The 22011-nt window shown below is 44.1% G+C and overlaps 1 protein-coding gene across 8 annotated transcripts in view; it reads left to right on the top strand.

The window, feature by feature from the left end:
- CDCA2 (cell division cycle associated 2) overlaps positions 1-4725 on the top strand; it is a 29869-nt gene extending 25144 nt beyond the window's left edge. For all 8 annotated transcript variants that reach the window (XM_084803935.1, XM_084803933.1, XM_084803934.1 and 5 more), the window contains one exon: positions 577-4725. In XM_084803935.1, coding sequence (XP_084660061.1) covers positions 577-1598 — 1022 coding nt within the window. In that variant the 3' untranslated portion in view covers positions 1599-4725. The remainder of the gene's footprint in view (positions 1-576) is intronic.
- Positions 4726-22011: the final 17286 nt, after the last annotated feature.

Genomic DNA, 22011 nt, shown 5'->3' with positions numbered 1-22011 from the left:
AGGAATGAGTATTGCCTACTGTAAACAGAGTTGTCTGTCTCCGTCAAGAGGCTTTAACACAGCTCAACCTGTTTGCATCAACAGGGTGTCACTTGAAACCTTTAACAATGCCTAGGCAATGCTGATACAGTTTAATGTAACAGAAATTACTTGTGGACCTTGGCGTTTAGCTTCTAAGATCTCCCAAGTCCCCCTTAGCACTCAGTGACCCGAGGCTGCACCGGCCCTCCCTGTAACATCAAAACAGCTAAGAAAGAGGTGGGGTAAGCATAGAAGGTAGAAGTCAAGGAGGATATTTCAAAAGAAAAGAGGTTAAACAACAAGGAGATTTTTGTGGAAGATCAAAAATGCAGCCTGTCGAATTGATCCCGACGTCGTCTTCCATAAATTGTAGGAAAACAGCCACTGTTGGTCATCATCTTCTAAGGAAGATGTTATGGGGCAAAACATTTTAAGTGTAAGGTCCTGGGTAACTTGTACTGAGCAGTTCTAGTGGGGCAAGCTCTGAACAAAAGCCCAATAACCCAATGATTAAAATGTAATCTAGTTTGTTCTCTAATTGACATTTGGTCTTAGGTGGTTCCAACTTGAGTGCAAAATCTATGAATGAAACTGCTGAAAGCAACAGTGTACTACATAGTAATGAAGAAGATGGCAGCTGCCTGCATTCCAGCCTCGATCTTCTGAAGGGAGATGACATGTCAAGCTCATCCCCACAGCTTCAAGGTGCTGCTATGTATGACATGGAAAATTTGCTTCTTTGGGACCCAGCTGAAAAGAACTCTCCTGAGAAAACGAAGAGCATCTTAAATGAAAATGAGCAGGTGTTGAAAAGTGACTGTCCTTCAAGCAAGACTGAGATGCCAAAGGAGTCCGAGTTACTAAACCTGCACGGAACTGATAAAAATAACAAAATTGAAGGAGCTTCATTCTCTATTGTTGATTCTGCAATGGAGCTGATGAATGAAAGCAACAGTGTGAACTTTAAAAGGTTTCCAAGGAGGAGCAGAAGACTCACCTGCTACCTTCCCAGTGTTGAGGACTATCAGTCTGAAACACCTGGAAACAATTCCAGTGTTTTTGGAGGTAATATGGAAGAACTACCTCCTGTGGCTCAGACAGGAAATGACTCTGAACTCTTAAATCATTTGCAGTGCTCTATAGAGGAGTCTTTCAGGGGTGTACCCAGAAAGGTGAGACGCAGCATGAGGAGACTTAAAGATGCAGAAAATGAGGGGCTTGCCTGGATCCAGATACCTGCTAATAATTCTATAAGCCAGGCTCCCGTGGGTTCTGCCTGCAAAGCCCAGAGACAAACGTCGTCCTCCAGTCCTCAGGAATCAGAGCTGCTTCATCAAAAGCAAGTAAATGGGGTCCAGATGTTATTGCCGATGAAGGAAGTACAGGAGAACATGATTGGCCCTTATGAATCAAGGAGACGGAGGAAGAGCATTTGTTTGTTGAGCCTTGAAGAAAATAAAAACGTGGTCTTGCGCGTCCAGAAAAACAGAAGAGCAAGCCTTGGGTACAAAAGCGATCACTACTACCACAAGGATTCTGAAATGAGAAAGTTCTTGGAGAATCACCCTGTGGTTTAATTTGGACTTGCCATTTGAAAGGTGAACCTTAAAGGTCTCACTTCAGCTATACATGTCAGAGTTGTTAAACTTGTGTTTAAAATGTGATAGTTGATTACTTACGTTTGGTGGGGGAGAAATCTGTGTAAGCCTTTGACTTACTCATGTATCTAATTTTTGGAGAGAGAACTTCAAACAAGGAGTGGGTGAACTAAAAACAAAAACAGGAATGCAAATAAGTAAAAGGATGCAAATAAAATAGGTACTGCTCAGAAGTAATGTAAAGATGTGGTTTATGATTGTGCATAGTTGGCAAACCCCACCCACTGTAGCTTAGTTGGCTTCTGAAGTTCCCTGATCTCCAAGCACTGCCAGAAAACTGACATTCTCAGCTGGTAATAGTAAGGAAATGATGTTGGGAGAGTCAAAACCAATCTAGTTTCTCTATGACATTTTACAGCACAACCCTGCGCGTATTTACTCAGATGTAAGTCCCACTGTGTTTAATGGGGTATACTCCCAACTATAATTGCAGCCCTGGGAGGTATTGGAAGTCCTGGCCAACAAGTTCTGTAACATTTATTGTGTTTAACATCAAGAAAACCATGTAAGCATCTTTTTGTTTTAAACGAAGTATTACTGAAATAGTATCTCTGAGCTGTATTTCAGTATTGTTGAGGTGAAATTTGTAGGTTTTTAAATTATTCTAAATACTGAAAATACTCCTTATGGTCTAGAATTCTAAAATCACAGATTGCATTTTTTGAAAGTTGAAATTGTAGTGTGTGTATTTACTTGTCCTGTGACCAAATAATTGGTTCATTATTCCCCCTAGATAACTGCAGTACTTTACAAGAAATCTCAAGACTGCGTACCATATAATTGAAGGCCATTGACATTTCTAATGTCTTGGCTTCTTGTCTTTCTAAAAATGTCATGCTGGCTATATTTTATTCTCTCTTGCATTTTTCCAGGGTTAAAATTGTACCCATTGCTAAAATAGGCACCATACATCTTTCTAAACACAAAGCTTAAGATATGACAACTCATTTCAAATTATGATTTATAAAATCTTCCCTTTCTTTCAGAGACTGTATCCTGCATATATCAGAAGAGGGCAGTATGGCATGACTTTTGCAAATGAGATTTTTTTTTAGGTTGCCTTTTGTTTTTGGAACAGCACTGTATATCTCAATCTTGAAGTCATGCAGAAGTTTTTAAAAAAATTCTTAGGCCCCAATCCATCTGATGTTAGTCTTTACTTCAGTTCTATTGAAAACAATAGGGCTTACTGGTAAGTAGGTAACAAATTTTAGCTGGATTGGACAGACTTGTCTGATCCAGGCAAAGTTAAGTATATTCAAGCCCCTTTGGTTTCAGTCGGAGAAATGTAAGCATGTGCTTAATTCTCCCATTGACATGGTGGACATTTAAAAGGGGTTTAATCTGGGTTGAATTGTACCCTGGCTGATGTAAAACAATGTTAAAGCTGACTAAACTTGCTATCTGTTTACTGATTGAAATAGAACTGAACGAAAGAAGCGAAGGATTAGAGGAAAAATTAATCCATCTTGTATTGAATTGTTATCATAGACAAGACTGGTCCTGCATTGCTGTGCTTGGTATAGTCGCCATGAAATGATGGCTGTTCACATTATTTTGCCAGCGTCTTGTAAAGATGCTTCTCATTTTTCCCACAAGAACCTTGTAAGATTATTTCTAGGTGGAGAATTTTATTTTCACAGGCAAGGATTTCTTCAGAAATGAGAGCAAGTTGCTTCAAATTGCTTGCCGAACCCAGTTGAACAAGGAATTGCATATAACTATCCCAGCATTTTAAGGACTCTTCATTGTCCTGTGAAGGCTGTTTACCAAAAAAAACACCATTTCTCCCTTTGGCATGTGTGTCCTGACACATGAGGAGCAATTTCATCACATGGAATGCACAGTATTTTTTTGACCCATATAAGCTTAACTTTTTAAAGGGTTAGAAGGAATTGCTCCTTGTAGCTGTAAGAAAAGTAGGAGAAGATTCTTTGTGTCTGAAAATATGTATATCACCTTAAATAGGATGGGTAGAGTTGACAATAACTGCAATATATTTCTCACAAGTGAATTTCTGTTTTATTTTCGTTGAATAGACTGGAACTGCAATCTGGTCTTTACTTTTAACTGTTGTAGCATAAGCTGCAGTAGGTAGCTTGTATAACAGCCTTCCCCAACCTGGTGCCCTCCAGATGTTTTTGGACTTCAACTCCCATCAGACCAAGCCAGCATGCCCAATTATTTGGCATGATGGGAGTTGTAGTCCAAAACACCTGGGAGTCACCAGGTTGGGAAAGACTGCTATACAAGGTAAGCTGGATACAGTGCTACCTTTCTTGTTTGTAAATATGGGATACAACTTCTTTTTTTTACTCCCTTAGGATGAGGGCTATGGAACAATCCTACACGGTGTCCATGGAAGTTCATCTGCACTCCCTTCCTCCCTCCCTGTCCCTCCCTCCACTCAAAACTTTACCTGCAGTACCAGCCAGGCGCACTGTTCTTCCATTGATCACATGGTTGCACCAGTGTGGGCTACTATTCTGGCTCAGGGAGTGGAATGTGCTAGAGCAAAGGGATGAGGTGTTTTCCTTGTACTAGTTTAGAAAGGTCTGAGCCCAATTCATTGATCTGTGGTCTTTATCCAGCAGAACATAGAACTGTTCTGTAAAATGTGTTGCCTCTTCTTGAATCAGCTTTAGCCTCATGGGAACTCCTCGTCTCTCTAGATCTGCTGTAGAAGAGCAGTTTCAAATGCCCCTCTGTGTGCGATAAGATCAGCTGTGTAAGGTGTAGCAGGTCTGTCTGAAGCTGTGGCCCTGGGATTTGTTTAGCTAGAGAGGCTCATGAATATCATTTTTTTAAATGCAGTGCGATATATTTCTTTTCAGAACCCTTCAGAGAGATCTTGTAGCCCAGTTTTGATTTTCCCAGTTCAGGACAGTGTGAAGTGTTTGTTTGTTTCTTAAGGTGGTTGTAATTTTTGTATATTTAAATTGTGCGTGTTAAATGGATGCTTGCTTTTATTGTCTTGATATTTTTGTAAGCCATCTAGAGCATTTTATTGGTACCATGAGACAGGTAATAAATACATTTCATTTTTAAGAATGGTTTTGCATTCCAGTCTTTATGATCTGAAATGTTCAATGCCTTAAATCATTCTACTTTGTGTATTTCAGTTTTATAGATCCTGTTAATTTTCTTACTGTTTTCCTATTTATAAGCAATAAGGAAATTGTGTGGGGAGGAGCATTATAGGCAGATTTACTCTGTGCGTATGATGGATTGAAGTCCAAGTGTTGATCACAATCAGCTGCTTAGGCAGAAATGCCGTCATAAGCTCAGGATGATATGGGATTTCATTCATTTCATGTATTATATTTCTATACCTCCCCATAGCTGAAGCTCTCCGGGCGGTTTGTTAAGAGCTGGGCTGTACTGCACACGTACGTGCGTGCGCGCGCGCACACACACACACACACATGTCTCCTGTAATTGTCCAAAGCTAGAAGTTGTAAGCTGAGCTAGGTTAAATCTAAACAGAGGCTGTGAAGTGCAAATAGTGAATGAACTGAGACTTGTTGAGCACTTACAGAGAAAAGGGTATTTGGGACCATTGTACTTGAGAGGGAAGAGGAATTGACAAGGGGCTACTCACTTCTGAACTATGTGTAAAGTAAAACACCTTATCCCGTGACCACACACCTCTGAAACACTGTTCCTTTGAGGAATGAAGAAATGCATACTTTGTGGCTTCTGCACAGTTTGGAGCCCCAGTGGTTACCAAAGAGCTGCTTTGGGTTAGGAGCCAGGGCCCACCTGCCTCCCATTTGGAAAATCTGGACAGTTGCCAGAGAGGGACAACATGAGAAGTTTCTAGACCGAGGCTTCTAAAGGGCTACTTCACCCATGACATTTTTCCTATGTGGGAGTGAACTGTATCTGGGGGAAAATGTGTGAAGCACAGTGTGTTTACTCTTTTTGCCACAAGTACTTTCCGGTATTCATATTAAAACAGGGATTTTCCCCCCTACAGTATGTATGAAAGAATGTGTCGAGCAATCTTTCTTATGAAGTCATAGTTGTAGGATCGTTCTTGCTTCCAGTTAAACTCCTGTATGCCCTACTTAATTGCTCGGTAGAAATATCAAACATGGATGAATTATGTACTATTTTATCTGTGCATGTTGATCTCTTAGTTCTGATAAACCTTCCTGCAGTCCTCAAATGGCCATGTTCTCACCCCCAACCACTGATCATTTAGTGATATCCTGGCTTTTGTGCAGTTTTCCCCCCATTCTAAAAGGTTGCAGTGATTCCCCTAAGGCTTAGTTACTGGCAGTAAGGTTTAAGCGTGCGTGTGTGTGTGTGTGTGTGTCTAGTATTTTTGCTCTACCCCTTTTGCCTTTGGTCCTGCCTACCAGTAAAACACAGCCCCTAAGAGCTCCAGAATGAAATTCAGCTGTTTTAGCTGGAGATGTCAGGGATTGAACCTGGGACTTTCTACATCCAAAGCATGTGCTCTAATTATGAGCTGTGTCCCCCCTCCCCAAGACCTCAAAAGGGTTCTTCTCCCTGATATGAACACTCCTTTTTTGTAAATGGGAACTTCCCAGACAGCTGTAGAATTCTGTGACTGTATGAGATCACAGAATTTAAAAAGATCTTGTCATAGAAGTTTGGCGAAGGTCACTTTGGCCATCTGATTGCCTGTCTTTGCAGGAACTAATACAAACCTACAGAAATTACCAGCATGATGTTTTTATAGCTGTCTTTTAGCTGGTGTCATACTGCCAAAATAATTCTAGATGTGTTAAAATTAGTCCAGGAGTTCTGTTTATTTTTTTACATGTGGAAATGGGATGGTTGTGCAACTGTTTCATTGTGCTGACAAAGTCAAATTAGTGACAATATGACCTTTTAAATTTGTTAGCCATCTTGTATGTTTTAAGGTCAAAAAGTGACCTTTCAGTTCTCCCCGTCTTCTGAATAGTGGTGAGTTCAAACAAACATGCATAATTGTGGTAGGATAAATTGTTGCCAATGCTATATGTAGATCTCCTGCACTGAACTTATCTCTGGGTTAGGGGCAAGAATGCTTTCTTTGAAGCAGCCTTAAGATTTGATAACAGAGGTTGTGCCTTTTCAACAGTGGCCTATAGCTGATTTCAATAAAAAGAGGGTAGGGATCTATGAGATACGAGCAACGCTGGGAACCACAGCTTGGCTACAGAGGCTGAGAGAGACTCTTGTTCAGAATGAATGCTTTGACCAGGTTGCTCATGCAGTTCAGCAACTGTCATGAATTATCTTCTGAAAAACTGACTCCAAAATAGCTGCTGTTGCAGAGCGGTATGGGAGTGCAGGGAAGATATTTTGGACTACAATTCCTAGCATTCCTGACTGAGGCTGATGGGAGTTGAAATCCAGAACATCTGGAGGGCACCAGGTTGCTTTGTTATTCTTCAGAATAAACAGCATATGTGGATGGCATAATGTGACAGCCCTGGGCCTGGACTTGACTAGGGAGGGTGACTATTTGGCCTATGGGTGAACTTGTAACCTGTGCCCATGTGCAAAATAGATTCCATAATAAAGTTGGTTGCTAAACCATGCAACCCCATTGTGTACCTTTCGCAATCTCACCTCTAAACACACTAAGACCTTAACACAGTGGTGCAGCTAGCTAATTTTAGACCCTGGTCTTACGGGGGGCCCTTGAGACCACCATGCGTATTACTTTACTTGTGAAGCATGCAACTAACATATCTCCCCCCACAGCCGCCATTCCATCCTTTACGACTAACATTCCTAATATGTTAGAACAACTGCACTGCTTGCCAACCCTGATTTAAAAATATTACTCTGACTGCATGCAGTTCTGCATTTTAAAACTCAGATCATAGCACCACCATGGCTACAGGAATAAAATGGGCATTTTCTCTTGCTGTTCTGATGCCCTCATCACCTGCCGCCCTCTGCTGGGTCATTTGGGGGGGCCCTTAGATGCAGGGCCCTGTATCTCAGCCCCAAGGTCCAGCCCTAGCTACACCACTATCTTAACCCTGCAAAAAAAAAAAGAGAGGGAGAGAAAAAGGCTCAAATCTGTGGTGCCTAGTGCAATAAAAAGGGATAGCATGGGTAGCTGTTCAGCAATCAGGGCAGCTCTGTCCAATGTAACTCCCTGCCCATGTCTAGTGAGATAAATTATGCAAATATCTGTACGTCTTTGTAGTTTGCATTAGTTACCGAATTCTGTGTATGTTTTTGGTACAGTATGCAATCGGGGCCAATTCCATAGTGGTGGACTGTGACTGACTGCATTCTCTGGGTACCATGCTAGTGTTTTGGAGCTAGGGATGGTGGGAAAATCTGCAACGGTTTCAAAGGAGTTCAGATTTCTAAAATCCAACTTCTGGATCCACAGTGGGCCGCCTTTTCCCAAGTCATGTAGATTCCATGGACTTGTGGACCGGTTTTTAACTTGGGGGGGGGTTGCACACTTGCACTAATGCACATTTGCATAAATGTACACTTGCAAACAAGAACAAAATTATCATGTGTCCCTTTAAAAGATCTGATTCTGTCAATGAGCGGAGGACGGAACAAAAAGACACCTGACAATCCGCAAAATAGATGGAATGGGTTGAACAAAATCCCTACGTCCCTATTTGGAGCTGCCATTTAAATTTCCTACTGCACTCCAGAGCATGACCAATGTAGTGCCAGTCTGGGACGTTGTGAGAAATGGTAGATCCAAACTACTATAGCACTCTAAGTGTTCAGCAAAGGTATCAGCCGTAGGCCCAGCCCTGCTGGGACTACAGCAGTTGCCCAAGGATACCAGGTGGCAATGCCAGTCCTGTACTCCATCCTCCGTACTTCCTGAGGGTGAAATTCACATTTACTGGGAAGGACAAAGAAGGACTTAATTGCACCACGGGCCTTACGGGAGGCCATAACTTTGTCTTTGACACTTAGACAAGAAGGCTAATGTATTAGTTTTGTAATTAAGCCTTGTAAATTGTGCATAACAGAGCAATTAACTACTTGAGCCAGTCTTTGGAGAGCGAGGGGGAAACCCAGTGTGCAATGGAAATGAAGGCATGGAACATATTCCCTAACTGAAACCTGAAAAACTTGGTGTTAGTCTTGGGTTATTTCCAATGACCTCTTGACTCTCCACTTCCTGCCCCCCTGCACAGATTTGGAACTGGTCAGTCATTATTATTATTTTTTGTTTTTGGAAGGCAGAGGAGACAGTTATAATGAATGGCTTTTATTGTGCAATATTTCAAAACCGTTTGACTGCGTTCGGATGGAATGGAAACTGTTCTACCCTGTGTCGTTGCCAAAGCAAACACAACATATTCCCCAAACCTGGATGTGTGCTTCACTCAAACTGGCAAGTAGTTACAGCTCTGCGCTCAAACTAGATTTTGGGTTGACAATTTTTAGCCCCATGTGCAGATGGTATGTTTAAGCCAAAAAAAATACTGGGGGTAAGGAGGAGAATGGGAATATATTTATAATATCCAGGTGAAAGTTTGTTTTAGATAAGGTAAAGAAACTGTAATTAGGCTAAAGAAAAGCCTGCATTTCAGAATACTTTCACTTTGCATGTTTATTTTGGTTTCTCCTCTGTAAACAGGCATCTCCCCTCAAATGGTGCCTCTCTGCGAAAATACATGTTTAGGGTTGCTCCCAGATGGGTGATAAAACCAAGCAGAGAATCAAGGGTTTAAAATTTTGGGGACTAGCTTGCTGCTGAAAATGCTACAAACTTGGGCAAACTTTGCAGTAAGTCCTCCTTGACAGAAGCTTTCTCTCTGGACTGTTTTCCAATCCCACAAACCCTTGGTTTTATATACCGGCCTCTTGAATAGTCTCAACTGCTGTTTTCTGCCACTATAAATCAATTTAGTGAATAGCTTGTAACATTCAATAAAAAAAGTATCACGTAATGCAACATCAGGTTTTATAGCATAACTATATTTGTTAATAATAACTTTGCATTTTATTGGCAGAAAGCCTCAAAGGCCTTTTAGGTACCATAAGAAAGATGTGAGCCAGTAAACTGTGCCAAACTGCTCAGAAAAAAAATATTTATCCCCCCCCAACATCCCTCTTTCCGAGTAAGATCTCTTTGAACAAATAATGTATGAAAAATTTCAATGATTTTACTAACAAAATGAAATACACACACATACACACACACACACAAATGGAACTGCTGCCTTTAACATTTTTTACCCTGTTAAATCAATGTGGGTATACCATACAAGCAAGAGATGGAATCCATCAAGAACCTCATCCACTGAAGTCCGGTTTGGGCTTTCCCTTCATCTCGGGGTGAGTTTATTTGATTATTTTTTAAATGATATAACAAGATGGAAAAAATCCCAGCAATTCTCCCATTGCTACTTGTTCTTGAAAAACACACACCAGGTGGGGAACCTCGGGCTAAATCCAGCCTGCCTGGTGTCCTCTGGGGTTTCCCAGATGGCCCCTTTCTCTGGCCCCACCTACTTTCCCGCGACCATGGACCCTTTGACGGTTTCCTGGCATTTGTACTGTTTTGTCCCCATTCGAAAATGTTGAAAAGGGTTAGTTAAGGGTAGTAAGGGCTTTGGGCCAAAATATACTGGGGTTTTTTTGGGGGGGTATTTTTGGCCCCTCTCCTTTTGCCTTTGGCCCCTCCCACCACGGAATGCAGCCCCTGAGAGCTTCTCTGAAATTGAATTGTGCCCTGGGGCTGAAAGAGGTTCCCCACCCCTACTGTAAATATACCCCACATATCTTCTTTTTTCTCTTCATACAAGGGACCAATGCAGGCATTTCACAGGTCCAAGGTGGGGACTTGTGGGCTGCCGCAGCTAATTCCGTGATGAGACGGATGGTACCTTGCCATTTTTCTAGCCAGACGTAGCTGTTGTGATGTTCTGTCAGTCTCCATATTGCACATTCCACTGCTCACATGAGTAAGCCGCTCACACGAGCAGGTAGTTGCACACAGCAGTCAGCTACGCTGTTATCTTTTTGGTGTCGGGCAAAGACCTTTCTTTTCACCCACGCATTTTGGAGAACTAGGTTATTCTGTCTGTTTTATTGATGTCTGTGCTTTTTATTGTTTGGCATTATATTGTATTGCATTCTTTTAAATATTTGTATTGTATTTTATGTTTTTAGCTATGTTTTAAAATGGCATTGGGGAGAGCAATCCTATGACCCCTAGACAGTGTCGGGTGTGTGTGTGTGATAGAATAGTTCGGATTCCTGAATCAGAGGTCAGAGGCAGCACTTGGACCCAGGAATCCAAGCTTCCTGGCCCTCACAGCTGGCACAGAGAGAACCGTACCAGCTGTCCCCGAGCTTGCAAAAGCAACCTCAGAGAGGAGGAAAAGGGGCAGTTCTGTGAGAGGAGATTGGGGAAAGCGGGGCTACGAGCTCTTCCCAGCCCTCCTCAGCCTCCCCCCCCCCCACCTCAGAGCCCTAGTTAGATGGGCAAAAATGCCCATCTAGCAAAAATGCAGAGCAGGAAAAGTGTGGAGATGATGATCGCTTCTGCACTCCTCCTACTTTGCATAGGATGCCCATCAGCCTCTGGGTTTGGAAGCTGACGGCCATCTGGATGGGATTGTGCCCTTAGTTTTTTAATTCGTTGTAATCCACCCAGAGAACATTACTTATTGGGTGGATTAGAAATGTTCTAAATAAATAAACTGCAGTAACGAGTGCACAATAAGGATTGTGTTCTCCTGTTTTAGATACCAATTTTTATCCTGTCCTTCAGTGCAGGTATTTCAGGGAGACTAACAACAGTAAAGTCATAAACGCATTAATACAAAAGTAAAACATCAACTTAAAAAGCTGCCTATTCTGTCCAATAGCTTTGGTCGGGATGTCAGCTCTGGAGGGTTCTGTTAAAGGGGCTGCCTTTCTACATGGGAATATGTGAGTTCCTTGTGACTCCCCCCAGCCCCCATTAATACTGTAATTCTTGTTCCTTGTCAACAGATGCTGCTACAATTCTGTTTGTAGTCACAGAATAATAAGCATCAGCTGGTAGAATTAAGGAAAAGGTTTCTTAGAAATAGCCACTCTGTAATATTGGGGTCTCCATCATGGTGCCTGTGGGTACCAATGTGCCTGTAGACACTTCTCTTGGGGCCAGTTAGCCTTCCTGCCTCTCCTAATTTTTATCTTATTTTTAAAATATAATTTATATTGATGCTGAAAAACAAAGTGCTGCCCTTCAGCCCCATCTTTATTTGGGTTCCAAAGAGGGTTTTTTTGTTTGTTTGTTTTGGAGCTCAGCCCCCCCCCCCCACTTCCTTGTACTTAGGTTACTTTTCTCATTGCCTCACCAGTTTGCCTTCTGGGAAATGAGTGCTTTGTGACTGGCCACGCCCACTATGGTAGCCATTTTATGAAAGCACCCACAACACTCACCAAGTCCCAAATATTTCCACCATCCCAAAAAGGTTGGGGACCCCTGCTGTAATTCCTTGTCAGTGGAATTCATTTCCATTGTTTTCCAGTGGATCGAGCTATACTTAGCTTATATGACCAGACAACCATGGAAGGTAAGGGAGAAGCCTAAATGTATTTGCTATACGTAGAGTGATTAAACCCACTCTTGCTGTGCAGGTGCCCTACAGTCAGGGCCAGAAATATTGGAACAAGGATAACTGTTTTGGCAGTTGGCCTCTGTACACCACCACATTGAAGTTGAAAGGAAACACACCCAGATGGGAGCGAAGCCGGGACTTTCAGCTGTAATTCAAGGGGTTTGACAGAAGTGGGGCACTAACAATTCAGGAAGGACAGCCAGTGGCATACACACACACACCCGTCATTGGTGGCTCATAAGTAATGGAACAAACCAACATCATTTCAAACTTAAGGGTCGCCTTTAATACCTGTGTGAAAATCCTTTGCAGTCAATGACTGCCTGTAGTCTGGAACCCATGGACATGACCAAATGCTGAGTCTTCTCCCTCGAGATGCTTTGCCAGGCCTTTACTGCAGCTGCCTTCAGCTGCTGCTTGTTTGTGGGTCTTTCTGCCTTCAGTCTTGTCTTCAGTCAGTGAGAAGCATGCTCTATTGAGTTGAGATCAGGTGACTGACTTGGCCATTGAAGAACATCCCACTTCTTTGCCTTGAGAAACTCTTGGGTAGCTTTTGCTGTATGTTTTGGGTCATTATCCATCTGCAATATGAAGCGGCATCCTATCAGTTTGGCAGCATTTGGCTGAATCTGAGCAGAAAGTATAGCTCTATACACTTCAGAATTCATCCTGCTGCTTTTCTCAGCAGTCAGGTCATCAATAAACACCAGTGACCCGGCTCCATTGGCAGCCATACATGCCCATGCCATAACACTGCCTCCCTCCACCATGTTTGACAGATGATGTGGTATGCTTTGGATCATGAGCTGTTCCTTTCCTTCTCCATACTTTTCTCTTCCCATCATTCTGGTACAAGTTAATCTTCATTTCATCAGTCCAAAGAATCTTATTCCAGAACTGGGCAGGCCTTTTTAGGTGTTTGCTGGCAAAGGCTAATCTGGCCTTTCTGTTCTTGAGCATTACCAGTGGTTTGCACCTTGTTGTGAAGCCTCTGTATTTACATTCATAAAGCCGTCTCTTGACTGTAGATGTTGACAATGACATGCCTACCTCCTCAAGAGCGTTCTTGACCTGGCTAGATGTTGTGAAAGGGTTCCTCTTCACCATGAGCAGCATTCTGCGGTCATTCACTTGAGTTGTCTTCCATGGTCTTCCAGGCCTTTTGCTGTTGCTGAGCTTGCCAGTTAATTCCTTCTTTTTCAGGATGTTCCAAACTGTTGTATTGGCCACTCCCACTGTTTTTGCTATCTCTCTGATGGGTTTATGTTGTTTCTTCAGCCTAATAATGGCCTCCTTCACTCGCATGGACATGTCTTTGGACCTCATGTTGGGAGTTCCAGTGAACAGCTACCAAATGCAAATGTAACACTCAGAGCCACCTCCAGGCCTTTCATCTGCTTGATTGGTCATGGGGTTCCCAGGAAACACCTGGCCATGCAGCTGCTTGTCAGCCATTCGTTCCATTACTTATGAGCCACCAACGGGGTGGTGGTGGTGTATGCCACTGGCTGTCCTTCCTGAATGGTTAGTGCCCCACTTTTGTCAAACCCCTTGAATTACAGCTGAAAGTCCCAACTTCGCTCCCATCTGGGTGTGTTTCCTTTCAACTTCAATGTGGTGGTGTATGGAGGCCAACTGCCAAAACAGTTATCCTTGTTCCAATATTTCTGGCCCTGACTGTATATATTTAGCAGCTTGTAAGCCTACAGTTATGTGTTATGGGTTGGATCCATACTTAGGCAGTGTGGTGCAGTGGCTAGAGTATTGGACTAGGACTGGGGAGACATAAAACTCACTGTGTGACTTTGGACCAGTCACTGACTCTCAGCTGAACCTACCTCACAGGGGTGTTGTGTGGCAAAAATGGAGAGGAGGAGGATCACGTATGCCGCTTTGGGATCCTTGGAGAAAAGGTAGGATATACATGTAACAAATAGATAAATAGTTAGAGTAGACCCATTGAAATCGATGGGGCAAGTTAGCCTTGACTAGCTTAAGTTCCATTGATTTCAATGGGTCTACTCTAAGCATGAATACGTCTGGATCCAACCCAATATTATTGCCTATTATTTCCAGTTGTGTATAAGAGGGAATTTGAACAACCCACTTTTCCCCTTCATGACAAGCTGTGTCTGTACTGAATATGCAGCAGCACCATCATCTTTTTCACCATCTTTTTGGGGATTACTTTGAGTCATAAAGGACTATTTGAGCAGATTGTAAGAGTCCTGAGAGTTTTAAAAACCAAGACATAACTCTAAAACAATCATTGCTGTATAGAATAAATATTATAAAAATTAATATTCTCCCTAGGCTGTTTAAAAACACAACAGCTTTATTATTGCTCTTACAACCATCTCTTTTGGCTATATTGTGCTCCTTTCCAGAATGTTGGTTAAGGGCTGGTGAGCCGCTAAGAGTATTGCTTCAAACTCTTTCAAAAGCCTGTATAACACATGCATTTATAACTGACGGGGTTTGCTGGCTCCAAATGTCTGTCTTGCTTGCGATGTGACATGTAACTGTTTGACGTGGCCAACAGTGGCCGTCTCACAGGCACTGTTTGATTTACAGTAGGGCAGATACTTTACCTTTTGCGACGGCCATCTTAGCTACTGTTTTTAGAAGACCACAAGGGAGTCTGTGATTTGGCTAAAATTGTGGAGAGTAAGGCTTATGGAGTTGATTAATGACATTTTTGGCTAAGATTGTGGAGTGTAGGGCTTATGGGTTTCAATAATTTAGAAGGCCACAGGGGAGGCCGTGATTTGGCTAAAATTGTGGGGAGTGGGGCATATTTCAGTAATTTAAAGATCACAGGGGAAGCTGTGACTTGGCTAAAATTGTGGGAAACAGGGTTTATGGATTTCATTAATCCCCCCCCCCCCAAAAAAAACCCTTTCTCCCATTGACCCAAATCTTTGGGGTCAAACGGACACCCCTAGTGCACTCTTGTTGCACGATTTACACAAAAGTAGGCCTACAAAGGAAGAATTTGTAAAGATGCAGACTAATTTACACTGAAGTAGACCTACAAAGGAAGACATTGTAAAGAAGCAGAAGAAATTACACAGTAGTAGGCCTGCAAAGTTGTCCTTCCAGGACAGGGGTGCAGAATCTTTATGGCCCCAAAGGCTGCATGTGATGCTTGGTGGTGGTGGGACCCATGCACACACATTCAAATGGGTACACAGTCACGGACGCACGCACGCACAATCCTGAAACGGAGCTCTTTCATCACTAGCAGTGGCAGGGAAAGAGCTGTTTGAGGAACTGTGGGGGGAGGGAGTGGAGATTACAGGTGGTAGGGAAATTGGTGGGAATGCAGTGGGAGGGGGGTCAGGGCTCTGGTGGTCGGGGCACAGGTTGTGCCACTCCTGTTCTAGGACATTGTCACTTGAACAGTAGTAAATGGTGTCCCCAAATTTCAGCCACTTGCCATTTACAGTTTTCTGTACACAATGCCCCTAGAAGCCAACTAGATTTGGAATGGGAGGGGTGCTCTTCTTGTCCCAGGCAATGTATCATGTTGGGACTTTTCAAAAAATCCCAGCAAAAACTGATCCGGTGATGCAGGCTTAACTGCTCAGACAAAGTTTTCTTGTAGAAAGCCAATGAAGAGCCTAGGGAGGGAAAATGTCCCCAAGAAATCTATTGATTTTTCCCATTGGCAGTGGGGTTTTTTTTTGTCCCAGTTGATATTGATATATTGAGATTAAAAACAAACAAAAAATGTCCATGCTGTTTTCAAACAAAGCCAGCAGAGGGAAGCAAACGTCTTCTGACACTATCCCCTTGCTTTCTTTTGCATACACTTACTAACCCAAGTTACATTGGAGCTTAGCTCATGGCAGAAAAATGTCATTAAATATTAAATGCCCTAAAATATTTTTCTAAGTTTTTTTTTTTTAAAGAAGCAATATGTCTGGATCACACTTAATTCAAGCACAGCTTTTAGGTCTGAGAGAGTTACAGATGCAATCGTTGGACACAAAACCGACCGAAGTGAAGGATTAAGTCCCCATTCACTCCAATGGCACAGATAAGCTTAACTTGCCCCCAGTGGAAATGGATGGTACCAAAGAAGTTCTTAATATTGCCTGTATTGTATGGCACCTGTAAGGAACAGTTATCATAGAATCATAGAATAGTAGGGTTGGAAGGGGCCTACAAGACCATCGAGTCCAACTCCCTGACCAATGCAGGAATCCAAGTCAGAGCATCCCTGACAGATGGCTGTCCAGCCTCGTCTTGAAGGCCTCCAGTGTGGGAGAGCCCACCACCTCCCCAGGTAATTGGTTCCATTGTCATATTGCTCTAACAGTCAGGAAATTTTCCCTGATGTTCAGCCAGAATCTGGCTTCTTTATCATTTATCATTGTTATAATCCCAGGCAATTAATTATCTATAACTACCAGAGGCATGCAACACAGTGTTAATGATATTGCTTGTTAATTACCCCAGTATTTTTGTGCCCATCTAACCCACAATGAAATGGAAATAAGCAAATACTGTGTGTGTGTCTGTTTGTGGACCCTGTTTTCAGGAAAGCATGTTTAGCATCTCCAAAGCCTCACAGTACTATGTGCTGGTGCGAATGTTGTTGTGCTAAACTCCAAAATGGGGAAAGTTTCAACAGGGATTATGAGAAATTTGTTTCAGTTTGGTTTTCATCAGGATTTTCCCCAGTTCTCACCGTCTGGACTGAGACGCAATCAGTGGTCGAAGTTTGTACATTTCCAAGCTTCCAATGTCATTTGCGGACCCCCAAAATGCATTCGATAGCTAGGGATGGCAGAGAATTTCTCCACGAATCTTCGGAAGGCCGAGCGCCGAGGCATTCGGCCCCCCAAAAGTGTTCGGCCCTCTCGGCGGCAGGTCCCGGCAGCGGTTCGGTGGTGGTTCGGCGGGGGCGGGGGCGGCGGCCGGTCTCTTGACCGGCTGCCGCCGCCACCATTACAAAATAAAAAAGTAAGTAAAAAACAAAACAAAACACACACCCGTGATAGGCTACGTGATGATTTACGTAGCCTATCACGGCTAGATTTCCAAAATCAGCCGTGATAGGCTACGTAAATCGTCACGTAGCCTATCACGGGTGACTTTGGGGAAAAAAAAGCGTACGCAAATGGCAGCGGCCCATGGGCGCCGCTATCTGCGTTCCTTATTTGTGCCCGGGTAGTCTACGTAAAGATTTACGTAGACTACGGCGAAAATAAGGGCAACGCAAATAGCGTTCCCTTATTTTTGCCATAGTCTACGTAAATCTTTACGTAGACTAGACGTGCCAAAATAAGGAACGCAAATGGCGGCGCCCATGGGCCGCCGCCATTTGCATACGTGCTTTTTTTTTCCAAAGTCACCCGTAATAGGCTACGTGACGATTAACGTAGCCTATCACGGCTGACTTTGGAAATCTAGCTGTGATAGGCTACGTTAATCGTTACGTAGCCTATCACGTTTTTTTTTTTTAACTTTTTCTTTCGCTGCCGGGGAGATGAGGCGCTTCTCCCCGGCCTGAATTTCGGCCGGGCGAGGCGGGGCACCTCCCCCCCCGGCCTGAATTTCAGCCGGGCGAGGCGGGACGCCTCCCCCCCCTCGCCTGAACTTCGGGGGGAGAAGCGAAGCGCCTCCCCCCACCGCGAATCACCCCTGCGAAAAGGTAAGTGACTTTCGTACATCCCTATCGATAGCATGCATATATTCAAAAATTGCGCATGAAAAATGTATACTTTTGAAAAATGCACACAAATATGCTTTAATCAATGGGAGAAGAATGTGTACATTTCAAAGATGTGCACAACTGATGTGTATTTTGGGGAAAATATGCACGAAAACATGCATGGATTTTCATGTGAAAAGAAAAAAAGAAACCTCACAATCTGATATGGACTCGATTCAGAACAAGCTTTGGGATGGAATTTGGAGAACTTCAGTGAGCCCAAGATCTGCTGATTCACATATCCATAAATTTCAAATCTGGGAATTTCATCCTCCTATTTTCAGGTTGTCAGTCTGTCTTCTGTATTTTGGGCCACTCATTCTATGTTAAGCCTTTCCCTCTGCTAGAGATGGGGGAGAATTTCTCCCCGAAACTTCGGGGGGCCGAGTGCCAACGTATTCGGCCCCCCGAAGTAGTTTCAGGGAGAAATTCTCTGCCCCCCTGCCCCCCGCCCCCCCCGGGATGGGACTTACCTTTCCCGAATGTCCCTCCCGGCGGCGGGTCCCGGCGGCGGTTCGGCAGGTTTTCGTCAGGGGCGGGGGCGGCAGACGGTCTTTTGACCGGCTGCCGCCACCGCCATTCCAAGAAAAGTAAAACAAAAACAAAAACGCCCCCGTGATAGGCTACGTGACGATTAATGTAGCCTATCACGGCTAGATTTGCAAAGTCAGCCGTGATAGGCTACATAAATCGTCACGTAGCCTATCACGGCGTTCCTTATTTGGTCGCTGTAGTCTACGTAAAGATTACATAGACTATGGCGAAAATAAGGGCAACGCTATTTGCGTTGCCCTTATTTTCGCCGTAGTCTACATAAAGATTTATGTAGACTACAGCGACCAAATAAGGAACGCGAATGGCAGCTCCCTATGGGGGCCACCATTTGCGTACGCGCTTTTTTTTTTTAAGTCACCCGTGATAGGCTACGTGACGATTAACGTAGCCTATCACGGCTGACTTTGCAGATCTAGCCGTGATAGGCTACGTATATCGTCAGGTAGCCTATCACGGGGCGTTTTTTTTTTTTAACTTTTTATTTCGCAGCCGGGCAAGGCGAGGTGCCTCCTCCCCGGCCTGAATTTCGGCCAGGTGAGGCGGGAAGCCTCCCCCCCGGCCTGAACTTCGGGGGGAGCAGCGAAGCGCCTCCCCCCCACCGCAAAGCAAGCTGCGATACCAGGTAAGTGGCTTTCGTGCACCCCTACCCTCTGCATTAAGATTTAGATTTTCAAGAATGGGACATTTGCCTCAAGGTGAACCAGAGAAATGTCGATGGTTCTCCATGCACAGTTAGCATAAGTAGAATGACTCAGTCCATTCTGGTTTCTCCTTCCTCGTGCCCTTAATTGTTTTTCTTTTTCCGTCATAAGAAAAGAGCTTTGCTGGATGAGACCAAAGGTCTATTGAGTCCAGTTTCCTGTTTCCCACAGTGGCCAGCCAGATGCCTCTGGGAAGCCCCACCAGCAGGACATGACTGCAATAGCCATCCCCTGCTCCTCATCAATTTGATATTCAGAGCAGCCTCATATTTAAGCACTAGCCTGGTAGCCATAGGCAACAAGAAATTCCATGCAGGTGACTACACGGAATTCCATGCAGGTGAGTGAATGGGGATAGTGGAGGAAGGTGCCCTCTGCCCCCATCTGTGCTCAGTATAGAGGGATTTGGGCATGGTGGGACTTTTCATCCCTTCCCTGCCAGGGCCGAGCAGGTTAGGTTTTTTTCTGGCTAGTGACTTTTGTGAGCTTATTTACAAAGCTGGTTCAGAGGCATTTAGTTATCATAATGAATTGCTGCTGATAGGCCAGTCCTGCCCAACCTGGTGCTCTCCAGATGTTTTGGACTATGGCTCCTCACTGCCTCAAGCAGCATAGCCAATGGTCAGAGATGATGGGAATTGTAGTCCAAAACATCTGGTTCATGAGTTTGTCTAATCCCCTTTTAAAGCCATCTAAACTAAGGACCAGCAACACATCTTGTAGCAATGAACTGCATGAAGAGGTCCTCTTTTCTTTATCTTTGGCCTCACTCACCACTCTACCATCAATCAGTGTCAGTGGGCAACTCTGATCTCCAGTCTGAGACAATAACCAAGGGGAGGAAAACCAGGCAGATAACAATATGTAGAATTAAAAACGAATGGAACTTTTCATATGTGCACCAGCTTAGGCTAGGATGGAGAGTTTCACCCTGTCTTTAACCCCATTTCCCCAAAGACTGCTCTGGAAGGCTCTCATGTAAGGCTCTCCTTCCCCAAGCTGGTGCCCTCCAGATGGGTTGGACTACAACTCCCATAATTCCCAGCCAGTGTGGTCGATGGTCTACTGGCAGGGAATCATGGGAGGTCAAACTGGAGGACACCAGGGTGGGGAAGTCTGGGCTAACGTATGGATCGGAATTTAGTTATTCACCGGATTTCACACTTCTGAATGTCCCGTCATAGTTTTTGGCTAACAAAAAGTATCAAAGTGCATTACAGGGAGAAAATACTTTTTTCAAAAAAAGGCTCAAGGCTGGTTTAGGCACCTCAGTCAGCTGCTGGGACCCTGGCATTTTCCTCAAGGCCCACCACAGACACTTGTCCTGGGTGCTCCTTTTCTGGTGCTCCACTGAGCACTGGGCAGCTTGGAGCTGCCATTTCAATTACCATGGTGGTGGATTGGAGCCATGCTATCTCAGGACCATCTCGGGAGGCTTTAAGAAATCGAAACAGTGGTTCCAGTTCACCACTGTGCTGCTGCCTCCTCCTCCTGTGTCATGATCCAGTCCAGACTGCCCCCTCCATGGCTGCTGGGTGTTGTTTTTTTAACAAGCCAACAAAAACAAACCATACACACAAATGCAAAGAGGCATTTAATCCATTCTCTGGCCTTTTTGATGTATGAGACTGCTCCAAAATGTACCTACCCAGACCCTAGGATCATCTTCAGTAGTCCTTCTCCAGGAGCCCCTGCCAAAGGAAGTGAGGTGGGTGGCTACCAAGAAGATGGCCTTTTCTGCTGTGGCACCACAGCTGTGGAATGAACTTCCCAGACAGACTCGCCTGGCACCTACATTGTGCTCCTTTTGGTGCCAGGTGAAGACCTTTTCATTTCCCCAGGCATTTTAGTCTGTTAGCTCTGTTTCCAATCTGTCATTGTATTTTAAATCTCTGCACTGCTGCTAGGTTTTATTTTGGGTATACTTTTATCCTGCACTTTTAAACTTTTACATTTTATATTTCATTTTATTATGTATTTTGTGCTTTTAATTGTTGTGAACGGCGCAGAGAACTTCGGCTATTGCGCAGTATAGAAATGTAATTATTGAATTAAAATGTGATCATCATCCCGGCTGCAATGTGAGATGCTACAATCCATTCATCACCTCCTTCTGTGGACCAGACCTTAGAACACGGATGGGAAACCTCTGGTTGGTGGGCCTGCCTACTCTGGCACATGACGTTTCCCCATTTGGCCCATAGATGCTTAGGTTCCCTGAACAAGTCTCCACCCCCAGAGGCTAGCGGGGAGAGGGATCAGCTATCAGAAATAACAGTGGGGCTTCCTCTCCCATCAGCGATCTGAGAGGACTCCCTGCATGCTCAGTTGGGAGGGGGAGCAGCACATGGGGGAATCCCCGCTATTATCTCAGATCACTGATGGGGATTCCCTTTAGTGGGCCACTCACCTTCCCAGCTGGGAAGCATCCTTGGCATTTTCCCAATTGGGAAGGCAAGCAACACGCTAAGTACTTCACCCACCCCCTGGCTTTGGGAGTGGATGATGTCATGGGGGGATGACTCCACCCCTGCCATCATCTAGCCCATGGAGGGGTGGGCAGGGCATAATCCAGCCCTCACCTTAAACACGTTTGAGGCCCCTGCCTTTGTCCTGACTAAATGTGTTTGCTCTGCTTAGCCTTGTTTTCTGTCCCTTTCAGTAACAAGAAAAATCTAAAGGCAGGAGGTCCCATCTCCCCTCCCTTGTCTCTAGTGAAAATTGGGGAGAGATGTTTCTCTACATTTCAGCACGTGCAGCTTTCAGTATTTAAAGCAGCA

This window comes from Heloderma suspectum, chromosome 6 (genome assembly GCF_057233095.1).
Source record: "Heloderma suspectum isolate Gila_16-S chromosome 6, 16-S_ref, whole genome shotgun sequence".
Taxonomy (NCBI): Eukaryota; Metazoa; Chordata; class Lepidosauria; order Squamata; family Helodermatidae; genus Heloderma; species Heloderma suspectum.
The sequence above is the reverse complement of the archived record's forward strand: the minus strand, read 5'-3'. Positions and strand labels throughout refer to the sequence as shown.